The 14,792-nt window shown below is 39.5% G+C and overlaps 1 protein-coding gene across 5 annotated transcripts in view; it reads left to right on the top strand.

Moving 5' to 3' along the window:
- Nucleotides 1–14,792, top strand: part of FAM120C (family with sequence similarity 120 member C) — a 143,272-nt gene that overhangs the window by 66,661 nt on the left and 61,819 nt on the right. For all 5 annotated transcript variants that reach the window (XM_061136921.1, XM_061136922.1, XM_061136925.1 and 2 more), the window contains exons 5-9: nucleotides 8,237–8,339; nucleotides 8,906–8,982; nucleotides 9,430–9,710; nucleotides 10,494–10,767; nucleotides 11,628–11,799. In XM_061136921.1, coding sequence (XP_060992904.1) covers nucleotides 8,237–8,339; nucleotides 8,906–8,982; nucleotides 9,430–9,710; nucleotides 10,494–10,767; nucleotides 11,628–11,799 — 907 coding nt within the window. The remainder of the gene's footprint in view (nucleotides 1–8,236; nucleotides 8,340–8,905; nucleotides 8,983–9,429; nucleotides 9,711–10,493; nucleotides 10,768–11,627; nucleotides 11,800–14,792) is intronic.

Below are 14,792 nucleotides of genomic sequence, written 5' to 3'. Positions count from 1 at the left end.
CATTGGAGGCAGACGCTTTAACCTCTGAGCCACCAGGGAAGCCCATTCAGGTATGACCTAAATCAAATCCCTTATGATTATACAGTGGAGGTGATGAATAGATTCAAGGGATTAAATCTGGTAGACAGAGTGCCTGAAGAACTATGGATGGAGGTTCATAATGTTTTACAAGAGGCAGTGACCAAAAACATCTCAAAGAAAAAGAAATGCAAGAAGGCAAAGTGGTTGTCCGAGGAGACTTTACAAATAGCTGAGGAAAGAAGTGATCTGATAGGCAAGGGAGAAAGGGAAAGATATACCCATCTGAATGCAGAGTTCCAGAGAATAGCAGGGAGAGATAAGAAGACCTTCTTAAATAAACAGTGCAAAGAAATAGAGGAAAACAATAGAATAGGAAAGACTAGAGATCTCTTCAAGAAAATTGGACATATTGAGGGAATATTACATGCAAGTATGGCCATGATAAAGGACAGAAACGGCAAGGACTTAACAGATTAAGAAGAGGTGGAAAGAATACACAAAACAACTATACAAAAAATGTCTTAATGACCTGGATAATCATGATGGTGTGGTCATTCACCTAGAACCAGACATCCTGGAGTATAAAGTCAAGTGGGCTTTCAGTTCATTTCAGTCGCTCAGTTGTCTACGACTCTTTGTGACCCCATGAATCGCAGCACACCAGGCCTCCCTGCCTATCACCAGCTCCCAGAGTTTACTCAAATTCATGTCCATCAAGTCGGTGATGCCATCAAGCCAACTCATCCTCTATTGTCCCCTTCTCCTCCTGCCTTCAATCTTTCCCAGCATCAGGGTCTTTTCAAATGAGTCAGCTCTTCGCATCAGGTGGCCCAAGTATTGGAGTTTCAGCTTCAACATCAGTCCTTCCAATGAACACCCAGGACTGATATCCTTTAGGACAGACTGGTTGGATCTCCTTGCAGTCCGATGGACTCTCAAGAGTCTTCTCCAACACCACAGTTCAAAAGCATCAATTCTTCGGTGCTCAGCTTTCTTCATAGTCCAACTCTCACATCCATACATGACCACTGGAAAAACCATAGCCTTGAGTAGACGGACCTTTGTTTGCAAAGTAATGTCTCTGCTTTTTAATATGCTGTCTAGGTTGGTCATAACTTTCCTTCCAAGGCGTAAGTGTCTTTTAATTTCATGGCTGCAATCACCATCTGCAGTGATTTTGGAGCCCAGAAAAATAAAGTCTGACCCTGTTTGCACTGTTTCCCTATCTATTTGCCATGAAGTGATGGGACCAGATGCCATGATCTTAGTTTTCTGAATGTTGAGCTTTAAGCCAACTTTTCACTCTCCTCTTTGTCTTTCATCAAAAGGCTTTTTAGTTCCTGTTCACTTTCTGCCATAAGGGTAGTGTCATCTGCATATCTGAGGTTATTGATATTTCTCCCGGCAATCTTGATTCCAGCCTGTGCTTCTTCCAGCCCAACATTTCTCATGAGGTACTCTGCATATAAGTTAAATAAGCAGGGTGACAATATACAGCCTTGATGTACTCCTTTTCCTATTTGGAACCAGTGGGCTTTAGGAAGCATTATTGTGAACAAAGCTAGTGGAGGTGACGAAATTCCAGCTGAGCTATTTAAAATCCTAAAAGATGATGCTGTTAAAAGTGCTCACTCAATGTGCCAGCAAATTTGGAAAACTCGGCTGTGCCCATAGGACTGGAAATCCCAAAGAAAGGCAATGCCAAAGAGTGTTCAAACTACCGTACAGTTATGCTTATTTCACATGCTAGCAAGGTAATATTCAAAATCCTTCAAGCTAGGCTTCAGCAGTACAGGAACCAATAACTTCCACATGTATAAGCTGGGTTTCAAAGAGGGAGAGGAACCAGAGATCAAATTGCCAACATTCATTGGATCATGGAGAGAGCAAAGGAGTTTCAGAAAAAAAATCTACTTCTGCTTCACTGACTGTGCTAAAGCCTTTGACTATGTAGCTCACAACAAACTGGAAAATTCTTAAAGAGATGATTGTACCAGACCACCTTACGTGTCTCCTGAGAAATTTGTATCCAGGTAAGAGACACGGGTTCGATCTCTGGGTAGGGAAGATCCCCTGGAGGAGGAAATGGCACCCATCTCCAGTATACTTGGGGCTTCCCTTGATGGTTCAGCCAGTAAAGAATCTGCCTGCAATGCAGGAGATGCAAGAGACGTGGGTTCGTTCCCTAGGTTAGGAATATCCCCTGGAGGGGGAAATGCAACCCACTCTACTATTCTTGCCTGAAAAATCTCATGGACAGAGGAGCCTGGCAGGCTACAGTCAATTCAAAGGGTCGCAGAGTTGGACCTGACTGAGTGACTAAGAAAGCAATAAGCAATGGTTAGAAACAGACATGGAAGAACTGACTGGTTCAAAATTGGGAAAGGAGTAAAACAAGGCTATATATTGTCACTCTGCTTATTTACTTATATGCAGAGTGCATCATGCAAAATGTGGGCTGGTTGAATCACAAGCTGGAACCAAGATTGCTGAGAGAAATATCAACCTCAGATATACAGATGATACCACTCCAGTGTCAAAAAGTGAAGAGGAACTGAAGAACCTCTTGATGAGGGTGAAAGAACTGGCTTGAAACTCAGCATTAAAGAACTAAGATCATGGTATCTGGTCCCATCAGTTCATGGCAAATAGAAGGGGAAAAAGTGGAAGCAGTGACAGATTTTATTTTCTTGGGCTCCAAAATCACTATGGACAGTGATTGCAGCCATGAAATTAAAAGACACTTGCTCCTTGGAAGGGAAGTTATGACCAACCTATACAGCAAATTAAAAAGGAGAGGCATCACTTTGTAGACAAAGGTCTGTATAGTCAAAGCTATGTTTCCAACAGTCATATATGGATATGAGAGTTGGACCACAAATAAAGCTGAGTACCAAAGAATTGATGCTTTTGAATTGTGGTATTGGAGAATACTCTTGAGAGTCCCTTGGATTGCAAGGAGATCAAACCTGTCAGTCCGAAAGGAAATCAGCCCTGTTTATTCATTGGAAGGAGTGTTGCTGAAACCTGATACAAAGAGATGACTCATTGGAAAAGACCCTGATGGCTGGGAGAGATTGAAGACAAAAGGAGACGGAGGTGGCAGAGGATGAGATGGTTAGATAGCATCAGCAACTCAGTGGACATGAATTTGAGCAAATTCCCGGAGATAGTAGAGGACAGAGGAATCTGGCACGCTGCAGTCCATGGATGCATAACTTAGAGACTCAACAACAGCAATAATACTCCATTTTTTGTAGATGGAGGAAAAATTTTGTACATGCTCAGTTGAGTGTTGAATATTTTTAATGTTATAGCTTTTGCTTGCCTTTGTAGCTTAATTATAAGAATCCCCCTTTGACTAAACAAAACAAAATTGTTTAATAGTGACTTTCCTTCTAATTCCATCCTAAATGCTTTACAGTATTTCCTAGTCCCCTTTATATGTTTTATGTGTTAGTCATCTCAGTGTAGTCATCTTTAACTTGCTTTTTCCACTTAACATTATGTCTTAAACCATTCTTCATTGTTGCTATATAATTTTCACAAATATTTTGAACAGTTATAGAGTTATCAGAACTCTTAAACAAACATACAAAATCTGCTGGGTAACAGCATCAAATTATGAATTTCTACTCTGCTACTTGTGGCCTCTGTGGATCTGTTAATGAAAAGGTTAGGGGCTTCCATGGTGGTCCAGTGACTAAGAATCCACCTGCTAATGCAGGGGACATGGGTTCAATCCCTGGTCCAGGAAGATTCCACATACCACAGGGCAACTAAGCCCATGTGCCACAACTACTGAAGCCCCTGCACCCTAGAGCCTGTGCTCTGCATCAAGGTTAGTCACCACAATGAGAAACCTGCACTCCACAACTAGAGAATGTCCGTGCAGCAATGAAGACCAGTGCAGCCAAAAAAATTAATTAATTAAAAAATAAATATGTAAAACAAAAAGAGTAAGGCTTAATTAAAAATGATCATATGTAAAATACTGAGTAAACTTCTATAGATAAGTCCCATGTTAGCAGAATATAAGTATGAATAAACCATTCTTTGTCCTCACAGAATCTGAGGTTAATGGGGAAGGTTGAAGCAAACAACAAAGGAAGAAACAATAAAGTTTTCATAGAATGAAAGATTTCGTAGAATGAAAGATTTCATAGAATTGGTGCCCCTTGAAGGAAAAGTAAATGTTTAGCTTTTGGGGCACAGAGAAGAGTGGGACACTGAGGGAAATACATGTAATTCAGTATTTCAGGGTATTGGGTCATAGATGTATACTCACTGACGCATAATAGTTTATAAGACATACTGTTAAATGCAAAAGGCAGTTTGAAAAACAATATACAATTCCACTTATGTGAAAACAACAAAACTCTATTTATGTACATATATATGTGTGTGTGTATAAACAGCAAAAGTTATGACAGGACACATACCGAACTGGTTACATTGGTCACTTTGGGGAAGGGATGAGGGTCCAGAGGTAGAGATATTAAGGAAGGTTCTGTGTATGGCTTGTGTATCTAAAGTGAGGCTAGATGACCTGGACTTCTTAATATCTTTATTTGTGTGCCTGGTATTTTAGTCGCTTAGTCATGTCCAACTCTTTGCGACCCCATGGACTGTAGCCCCATCAGGCTTCTCTATCCATCCAGGCAAGAATATTGGAGTGGGTTGCCATTTCCTTCTCCAGGGAATCTTCCTGACCCAGGGATTAAACCCTCGTCTCCTGCATTGCAGGCAGATTCTCTACCAATTCAGCCACCAAGAAAGGCCATTTGTGTGCCAGCATGCATGCAAATAAAAGAGATCTGGAATGCTTGGTAGATCCTAGAGTATTAACAGTTACAAACTCTGAGAGATAAGATTATAACTGCTTATTTTTTCCTTTTTTATTATATCTTTTTATTTTTCCTACAAAAAGTAAAGTGTTTACAGTTAGGAGATATTTTTTGTTGTAAATATTCAACACTGGAACTATATGGTAAATTGCATACTCTTATGCATTGATGAGAGGAGGGAAACCCATTCCAGTATTCTTGCTGGAGAATCTCATGGATAGAGGAGCCTGGTGGGCTACAGTCCATGGGGTCCCAAAGAGTCAGACACAACTGAAGTTACTTAGCACACATGCATTGATGATGAGAGTATAACTTGAGACATCTGCTTCTGAAAGAGGTTTATATCATGTGTCAAGAGTCTATGAAAATGACCATATCCTTGAACCTAGTAATTCCACTTCTAAAAATGTCTCCTATGAAATAACCCAAGAAACATGTAAAAATATACTTATTATAACATTATTTATAATTAGAAATGACTTTCATATCTTACATTCTATTTGATGAAATTTATAAAGGTCATAAATTATATTCAAGAGGATTTAAAACTTACATTGGAAAAGCTCCTTCCCAATCATCCCCAAGCCCACAGAGATAAATGGTATTTTCTGTTGCCATAAGTCAGTTTCACTTCTGTGCATGTTTGCTAAGTCACTTCAGTAGTGTCTGACTCTGTGCGACCCTGTGGACTTTAGCCTGCCAGTCTCCTCTGTCCATCAGATTCTCCAGGCAAGAATACTGGAGTGGGTTGCCATGCCCTCCTCCAGGAGATCTTCCCAACCCAGGGATGGAACCCAGGTCTCTTATGTTTCCTGCATTGGCAGGCAGGTTCTTTACCACTAGTGCCACCTGGGAAGCCCAAGTTTCACTTCTACTTGGACTTTCAGTTCAGTCAATTCAGTCACTCAGTCATTTCCAACTCTTTGCAACCCCATGGACTACAGCACGCCAGGCCTCCCTGTCCATTGCCAACTCCCGGAGTGTACTCAAACTCATGTCCATTGAGGCGGTGATGCCATCCAATCATCTCATCCTCTGTTGTCCCCTTCTCCTCCTGCCTTCAATCTTTCCCAGCATCAGGGTCTTTTCAAATGAGTCAGCTCTTCGCATCAGGTGGCCAAAGTATTGGAGTTTCAGTTTCAACATCAGTCCTTCCAATGAACACTCAGGGCTGGTCTCCTTTAGGATGGACTGGTTGGATCTCCTTGCAGTCCAAGGGACGCTCAAGAGTCTTCTCCAACACCACAGTTCAAAAGCATCAGTTCTTTGGTGCTCAGCTTTCTTTATAGTCCAACTCTCACATCCATACATGACTACTGGAAAAACCATAGCTTTGACTAGATGGACCTTTGTTGGCAAAGTAATTCTCTGCTTTATAATATGCTGTCTAGGTTGGTCATAACTTTTCTTCCAAGGAGCAAGCATCCTTTAATGTCATGGCTATAGCCACCATTTGCAGTGATTTTGGAGCCCAAGAAAATAAAGTCTATCACTGTTTCCTTTTTTTCCCCATCTATTTGCCATGAAGTGATGGGACCAGATGCCATGATCTTAGTTTTCTGAATGTTGAGTTTTAAGCTAACTTTTTCACTCTCCTTTTTCACTTTCATCAAAAAACTCTTTAGTTCTTCTTCACTTTCTGCCATAAGGATGGTGTCATCTGCATATCTGAGGTTATTGATATTTCTCCCAGCAATCTTGATTCCAGCTTGTGCTTCCTCCAGCCCAGCGTTTCTCATGATGTACTCTGCATTTAAGTTAAATAAGCAGGGTGACAATATACAGCCTTGACGTTCTCCTTTTCCTATTTGGAACCAGTCTGTTGTTCCATGTCCAGTTCTACCTGTTGCTTCCTGACCTGCATACAGATTTCTCAAGAGGCAGGTCAGGTGGTCTGGTATTTCCATCTCTTTAAGAATTTTCCAGAGTTTGATGTGGTCCACACAATCAAAGACTTTGGCATAGTCAATAAAGCAGAAGTTGATAGTTTTCTGGATCTCTTTTGCTTTTTTGATGATCCAGCAGATGTTGGCAATTTGATCTCTGGTTCCTCTGCCTTTTCTAAATCCAGCTTGAACATCTAGAAGTTCATACTTCATGTACTGTTGAAGCCTGGCTTGGAGAATTTTGAGCATTACTTTACTAGCGCGTGAGATGAGTGCAGTTGTGCGTATGTACTCTTTTGTCTGTTTCTTCTTTCACTCATTATGTCTGATATTAGTCCATATTGTTGCATGTATCAGTCCTTTGTTCTTTATTACTGTACAGTTTTTTTTGTCATATGTATATATCATAATTTATCCATTCTTCTGTTGATAGAATTATTTCTAGTTTGGTGCTCTTAAGTAAAGCTGTTGTTAGTATTCTTGTTTATATTTTTGGTGGACATATGTACTTATTTTTCCTGGATAAATACTTAAGAGTAGGATTGCTGTGCCATATGGCAAATATATGTTTAGCATAATAAGGAACTCCCAAACTGTTTTTCAGCTCTACCAATATATATTCCTACAAGCAGTGTATTGGACTTCCAATCACTCCATATCCTTGCCAGGGCTAGATATTTATAATCTTAAATTTTAACCATTCTGGAGGATAAATAGTGATTTCACATTATGGATTTTCTTTATGTTTAAGTGGTTTTGGTTGTAATGTTTATACCTTTTGAACCAGTAATTCCACTTTGGGGACATTTTCCTGAGGACATAATTTGAAATCCAGAAAAACTTATATGTATATACATGTTCTTTGTTGTGTAATTTATAATAGCCAAATGTGAGAAATAACTGAGATGTTGGGTATTAGAGAAGTAGTTAAATAATTTATGATACACTTACAATGATAAAATATTCAGCCATTCAAAATTATCTTGTAGTATAATAAAAGCAAGACTTGAAATTATACATAGAGTATGGTATCAATTATAGAAAAAAATAAATGTTGGGTTGGCCAAAAATTTGTTCGAGTTTAGACTAGCTGTACTTCAACCCCCAGAAAATGAATTTTAAAAATCAGTGGGAGAAAAAAAAAATCAGTGGGAGTAAACACATCAAAATATCTTTGGGTGATGGTACCGTGTAGTTTTTTTCTCCTATCTTTATTTATTTTTTCTAACGATCATGTGAGCATTTTAGAATAGCACAAAGTGTGAGTAGACTTTTTAAACAATTTTTTTAAGTATTTGAGGTTTTATGTTCTATAATACTCTCTCCCTACCTAATCTTTTCTGCAGCATAAAAAATTGCTCTCTTAGGTTTTTTTAAACATTTGATTTCTGCCACTGTTTTGAATCTGAAATTATAAAATTGCATGAAAAAGGCACACTCATGTTATTTCTCCTTCTGAACATCTGATATTCCTATATCCAGTCCAGGACAGAAGATAAAATAGAACGATTCAAGAAAGCAGTTGAGTACTATTCAGTCACAACCAAACTCTCTTCGCTGCCAGTGGGGCCCTCCTCCTTTCTAGGTAAGGCTTCTATCTGACCCCAGGCTGCTCTTTATGTAGAAGAAACTGAGTCTCTCAGAACTCCTGGGACAGAGTGAAATCACTTATTTTTATTGAACCCTCCTATAAGTTATTCCTATTTGATAGACATTTGCCTTTTGATTTCCATGTAATAAGAGAGGTGACATCAAACAGGGCCTTCATTTCTTGAATTTTAGATGGGGTCCAATGCCATTTCCTTAGCTTAGGCTTCTTCTGGTGCTAATCTCTGTTGTGGCCTGGTATATGTAAAATTGCCCCGTCTGTGGGGTCAGGCCTGAATTTGAGTTTTACCTCTGTTATATACTCACTATGTGATCTTTGCAAGTCACATTTACATGAAATGTAGCTCAGGATACTTCCTTAATAGAGTTGTTATCAGAGGAAATAATTTATGTAAGGTTCTTAGTGTAGCTCATAGTAGCTGTTCAGTAAATTGTAACTCATATATTCATAATAATTTCTCAGGTGATATGAGGTTACCAGAATGTAGCAGGGTAGAATTATTAGGATTGACTAAAGGAGATAGCCCTTTCTCTCTGCTTCAGGTTTTCAAAATAATCGCCTTGGAAATCCTCCCATTCCACGAAATCAAATGGGCACTATCTCTGCTGGGAAGCCGATGGTAAGTATCTTTTAAGAAGCTTGAGACCATTTGATAGCATTAGACTAGGATTGTTTCCCAATTTTTATAATCTGAGTTAAGGAGTTCAGGTGATTCAGTATTATCAGAATGTCAAGGTTGTATATACCTATGTCATATTCTCAACTTGAGGCTGGCAGACTCTAAAGAAAACATTCAAATCAGCAACCACTAGGTCATCGTGAATGTAGATTAGCTAATATTGAAAGAATGACTCTAGGAGACATATATTGGTCCATTGTCCTGCCTTTGAGGGATTCTGTCCATACATCACTGTTTGAATTATTTCTTGTTATTCTCAGTATGTTCTTTGTATCCCAACAATTCTAGCTACTGGCCTCATCCACTGTGTCACAACCTTTGGGGGAACCATCTTGGAGCCTGGTAAAATGTTAAATAAATAGCTTTTGTGTCTGTTTCGTCCTTTAGTTTTCTCACCACGTGCCCCAGAGAATGAAATATCCACCACCATTCCCAGTGGGACCCAACTCCTCTCTTCTCTTCTCCCCCCATGCTTTGGGGGAATCCCATGGTTTTTCTGAGGATTCCATGCTGCAGGACAGCCCCTTTGCCAATTGGGCTATCTCTTATGATTCCTCTGCATCCCAGTTTCCCAATTACCTTACTTCCAAAGCCTCAACTCCTTTGGGACCAGACTCTTCCCACTCCTCTTCCTCTGATGGTGATGAGCCAGAAGGAGCCAGCTCTGAGTAAGTAGCTATACAGGCACCCCAGGGAATAGATTTCTGAAGTATCTGTATTCTTTTTCTGTTAACCTAGGTAGGGAATGTGGGAAAGTGTATGTTCTTGGCTTTTTTCTGTGACTCTTTGCACTTAAGTGAAGTAGCAAAACTCTATGTTTTGTCACTTCATGATCACTTGGACCCTGTACAGGTAGTAATTTTCAGATACCCAGGCCACTGAGGTAGAAGACAGCATAGCAGCTGGCTAGGGAAGCCCTGGTGGGGGTGTGTCTGTCTGTCATCTCTCAGTTTGTGAAGAGGAGTAGATTGAACATAAAAAAAATTGAAAGGTTTTATAGAGTTGAAATATTAGAACAGTTGAATATGCAGTTATATTGCTTGGTAACTAAAAAAGGGTTCTGAGGATCAAAACAGTGGGATTTTGTATAATCTCATTTTTCTTAGATTATTCCTCCAAGCAGATTATTCCTGGAAGACAGAGCTAGTTTGAGGTTTTAATTGTAGTTATTTCCTTAGAACATAAGCAGACTTTAAACATGACTTTTATAAGGTATAAAGGACTCAGAATGGAGCCTATGACTTTTGATTGCTTTGGTTTATATCTGAAGAAGAAAGCTAGGAAGATAGTGATGGCCACTGAGAGGAATGGTATCAGATCCAGTACTAACCCAGTGTCCTGGCTTCTAGAGGGTTTGTAAGATTCCTTGTAATCAGAATAGACATCTTGAGTTGAAATATCTTTATTAACCTCCTTTCTGTCTTCCACACTTATCTTTTTAAACCTTTTAGTCGCATCACAGAAACACTTCAGCAGCAGCCTGGTTGGGAGGATCCAAATGGTGACAGAGGGTCTTGGGTAGAGCCCATTAATGCTGGAGTTTCAAATGCCAGCCTGGGTGATGGTGAGCCCCACATCCCATCTCTGCTATCTATGTCTACAAGGAACCATATGGACATCACCATTCCACCCTTACCTCCAGTAGCTCCAGAAGTCTTGAGGGTTGCTGAACACAGACATCGAAGGGGTCTTATGTATCCATATATCTACCATGTCCTCACTAAGGTAAGAGAACACATCGACACTTACCTATCTCCCTGCTCTCAATACTGTATTTCAACTTCCTAGGACTGTAGGTTACCAGAGAAAAGTCTGATCTTTGTATCTGAAAGGAGATCAAAGGAGACCAAGTGTGCTAGGGCCCTTCATGTGTCAAGGGTGTCTAGTGAGGTGAGACCAGCAAAAGATGGGACTGTGCAGGAAATGAGGCCTAGAGGAGAAGGGTAATTGTGAGATTTTGGAGAAGACAATGAACCACATGTGTAAATTCTGGTCTATGGATGAACACACTCTAAGAAGAGGCATTATACCCTTGGTCTTTACCTCTCCCTGTCCCTCTATTCCCCTCCTCTAGCCTTACCATACAAATCCATTCCCCAGCAGAATGTCTAAGATGAATTTTCCCCATTTAGTCAGCTGTAGTTAATCATAGCAGAGACTTTAAAAATGGAATAGCTTTTTCTGTTTTGCATATTGGGTTATTGTTACCATCTTTTAAAATTCCATATATATGCATTAGTATACTGTATTGGTCTTTATCTTTCTGGCTTACTTCACTCTGTATAATGGGCTCCAGTTTCATCCATCTCATTAGAACTGATTCAAATGAATTCTTTTTAATGGCTGAGTAATATTCCATTGTGTATATGTACCATAGCTTCCTTATCCATTTGTCTGCTGATGGGCATCTAAGCTGTCTAATACTCAGCTGGGCTCTTACAACTTCTTTTTAGTCTGAAATCTTGTCTAAATAAAAGTAGAAAATTTAATAGCTAGGCTACAGTTCATTACTTGTTCTTCTCAGCTCAATTCCAAACCTTGAGGTAACTCATTTTCTCCTTTGTCCTGAACCATTTTCTTTTTAGGGTGAGATAAAGATTCCTGTATGTATTGAAGATGAGTGTAACATGGAGCTTCCTCCAGCTGCCATCCTGTTCCGGTCAGCTCGTCAATATGTATACGGGGTTCTTTTCAGTCTGGCAGAGACACAGCGGAAAATGGAACGCCTGGCCATACGGCGGCGGCTACCTGTAGAAGGTAAATGTGGTTCTAGCTTTGACAGTTCTCTGAAAGCTTTGACTCAGAACAAAAATGTCTGTGCAAGCATGTCATACTTTTGGCTGTAGAACAGTCTTTGAGAAAGTGCATAATTCACCAGAATACATATTTGTATGGGAAATACATTAACTTAAGCCCAAATTCTTTAATCATTAAGCATTCAGAGTAACTTTTACTTATCCATGCTGAACTTCAGGAATGCAGAGATGTATCTGATACAGTCTCTCCTCCTCAGTGTGGTTTTTGTTTTGAGATTTGATCTTGTAGGTAATTAGAGCCATTGAGATGTTTTAAGCTCCAGAGTAATATGGTCAAATTAGTACATTCAAAAGAACCAACTAGATTTTTGCTTATGGGAAGATGGAGTAGATGTATTTTTACCTATTCCTCCTGCTAATTAAAACTAAAAACTCAGGATATTCTATATTAAAAAGCACAAGATGCTCTAGAAGGTGAAGAGGTGACAGATTGGCTAAGAGCCTTGGGCTCCAAGGAATGAAGCAGTAGTGAGTTCTCTGGGTTTTCCCTGTGTTTTACATATCCCTTGCTGGGTACAGGACAAGCTCACAGCCCAGAAATTCCAACAGCTACAGGCCAAGAAAACCAAGTATTTTGGTTTTCTCTAGCCAAAGTACCCAAAGGAACAACCTAGCAATACAGAAGGTGTTTAGATAATAACCGTTCTACTCCAGCCAGACACTATAGAAAAACTATAACCTACTCTTGCCCCAGCCAACAAAGGCCAAATGAAGAACCTGAAATTCTACCTTTGCCATACTATTAGAAGGTATGCCACCTACACCTGCTGTGGAGGTGACAGACATAGCCAGGTGGGAAGCTAGGACTTCTACTCCCACTTGGCAGTAAAGAGACAGCATCCTCCTTCACCCACCAGATTGTCAACAGAAAAGACCTGCTAAAACACAAAATTTAAATAAGATCCAGAGTCTCTTAAAATGATACCCAAAATATCAAGGTTTGAATTGAAAATCCCTCATTATACCGAGAACCAGAAAGATTTCAAACTGAGTAAAGAAAATCAATAGATTTGTGTTATCAATAGAAAATGAAATCATTGTAACACAATTGATTAAATTACCTGCTAAGGATTTCAGAGCAGCCATGAGAGAGAAATGCTTTAACAAACAATTTTGAACATTGTTTTTCTTCTTTCTATTTTTTTTATTTTTAGCCACGCTGCTTGGCTTGTGGGATCTTATTTCTCCAATCAGGGACTGAATCCAGACCCTTGGCAGTGAAAGCATCAAGTACTAACCACTGGACTGCTAGGGAATTCCCTGAACATTCTTAATGCAAATTAAAAACAGAAAGTCTTAGCAAAGAGATCTAATATACAAAGAAGAATAAATAGAAATTAAGAATTAAGAGATACAATAACTGAAATAAAATACACAAAGGATGTATTGGAGACATTTCTCTGCAGATTGGAGACAGCAGAGAAAATAATTTTGAACCTAGAGAAAGAAAAACAGAAATTATCTAGTCTCAGTAACAGAAAATACTGAAAAATGAACAGTGATCAGTGGAATTACAGTAAAAGATCTAATATTTGTGTAAATCAGAGTCTCAGAAGAAGAGAATTACTTAAAGAAATAATTGTTTAAATATTCTCAAATTTGGCCAAAACAAGCCCACAGAGTCAAGAAGCTGAAAGTGAAAGTTGCTTAGTCGTGTCCGACTCTGCAACCGCATGGACTATACAGTCTGTGAAATTCTCTAGGCCAGAATACTAGAGTGGGTATCCTTTCCCATCTCCAGGGGATCTTCCCAACCCAGGGATCAAACCCAGGTCTCCTGCATTGCAGGCAGAGTCTTTACCTGCTGAGCTACAAGGGAAGACCAAGAACACTGGAGTAGGTAACCTATCCCTTCTCCAGTGGATCTTCCTGACCCTGGAGTCGAACTGGGTTCTCCTACATTGCAAATGGATTCTTTACCAACTGAGCTATCAAGGAAGCCCCAAAGTGAAAGTGAAAGTTGCTCAGTCATGCCTGACTCTTTGCAACCCCATGGACTATACAGTCCATGGAATTCTCCAGGCCAGAATACTGGGGTGGGTAGCCTTTCCCTTCTCCAGGGGATCTTCCCAACCCAGGGATCAAACCCAGGTCTCCCACATTGCAGGTGCATTCTTTATCAGCTGAACCACCAGGGAAGCTGAGTGAGTTATAAATAGTATAAACCCAAAGAAATCATGCCGAGATAGATTACAGTCAACCCCTTCCAAATCTAAAGACAGGAAGAATACTTTTTTATTGATGTATACTTGAATTATTATGTGTGTAGGTTTTAGGTGTACAGCAAAATTGGTTCCGTTACATATATTATATATATATACTTTCCCATTATAGATATTGAACATATTTCAACATAGTTCCCTGTGCTATATATATATAATAGGTCCTTGTTGGTTATCTACTTTATATATAATAGTGTGTATCTATGAGTGGGTAGCAGGCAATAAAGCCAGGAGTCTACAAATGGAGTATAATAGGCTGCAAATGTCAGATATTTTTTCTCTCTCTCTTAAGTGGCAGAAGGAAATTTTCCCTTCTCTATACAAAATTAAAAGGAGGGTTCTCTTAAACTTTTGTGTTGCCATGACGGCACCTGGTTCCACCTAATCTTAACTTTTCTCCAGCCTTGAGCTAACCAATGCTTTTTTCTTATGGAAATTGTTTCCTTAAGGTATGTTACTGATCTGTGTATTTACTGTAGACTCTGTCTTTCTTAAGACTCAGTACCTCAGAACTGATAATGGTTCAGCAAACCAGTATGTTTTACTCATATATTGTTCTCCTAATCTATGTTAATGAAATTATATATTTACCTGGAAACCTGCCTTTCTTCAAGATTCATGTCAATCGTTTTATGGCCCAGGATGACTCACATTGTGCCAGTGTTATCTCAAAATGCATGTTGTGGGTGAGGGGCCTGGTGCCACTCTGAGT

This window comes from Dama dama, chromosome X, assembly GCF_033118175.1.
Source record: "Dama dama isolate Ldn47 chromosome X, ASM3311817v1, whole genome shotgun sequence".
NCBI classification, from domain to species: domain Eukaryota; kingdom Metazoa; phylum Chordata; class Mammalia; order Artiodactyla; family Cervidae; genus Dama; species Dama dama.
Note: the sequence above shows the minus strand (reverse complement) of the source record. Positions and strands in the feature narration are given on the sequence as shown.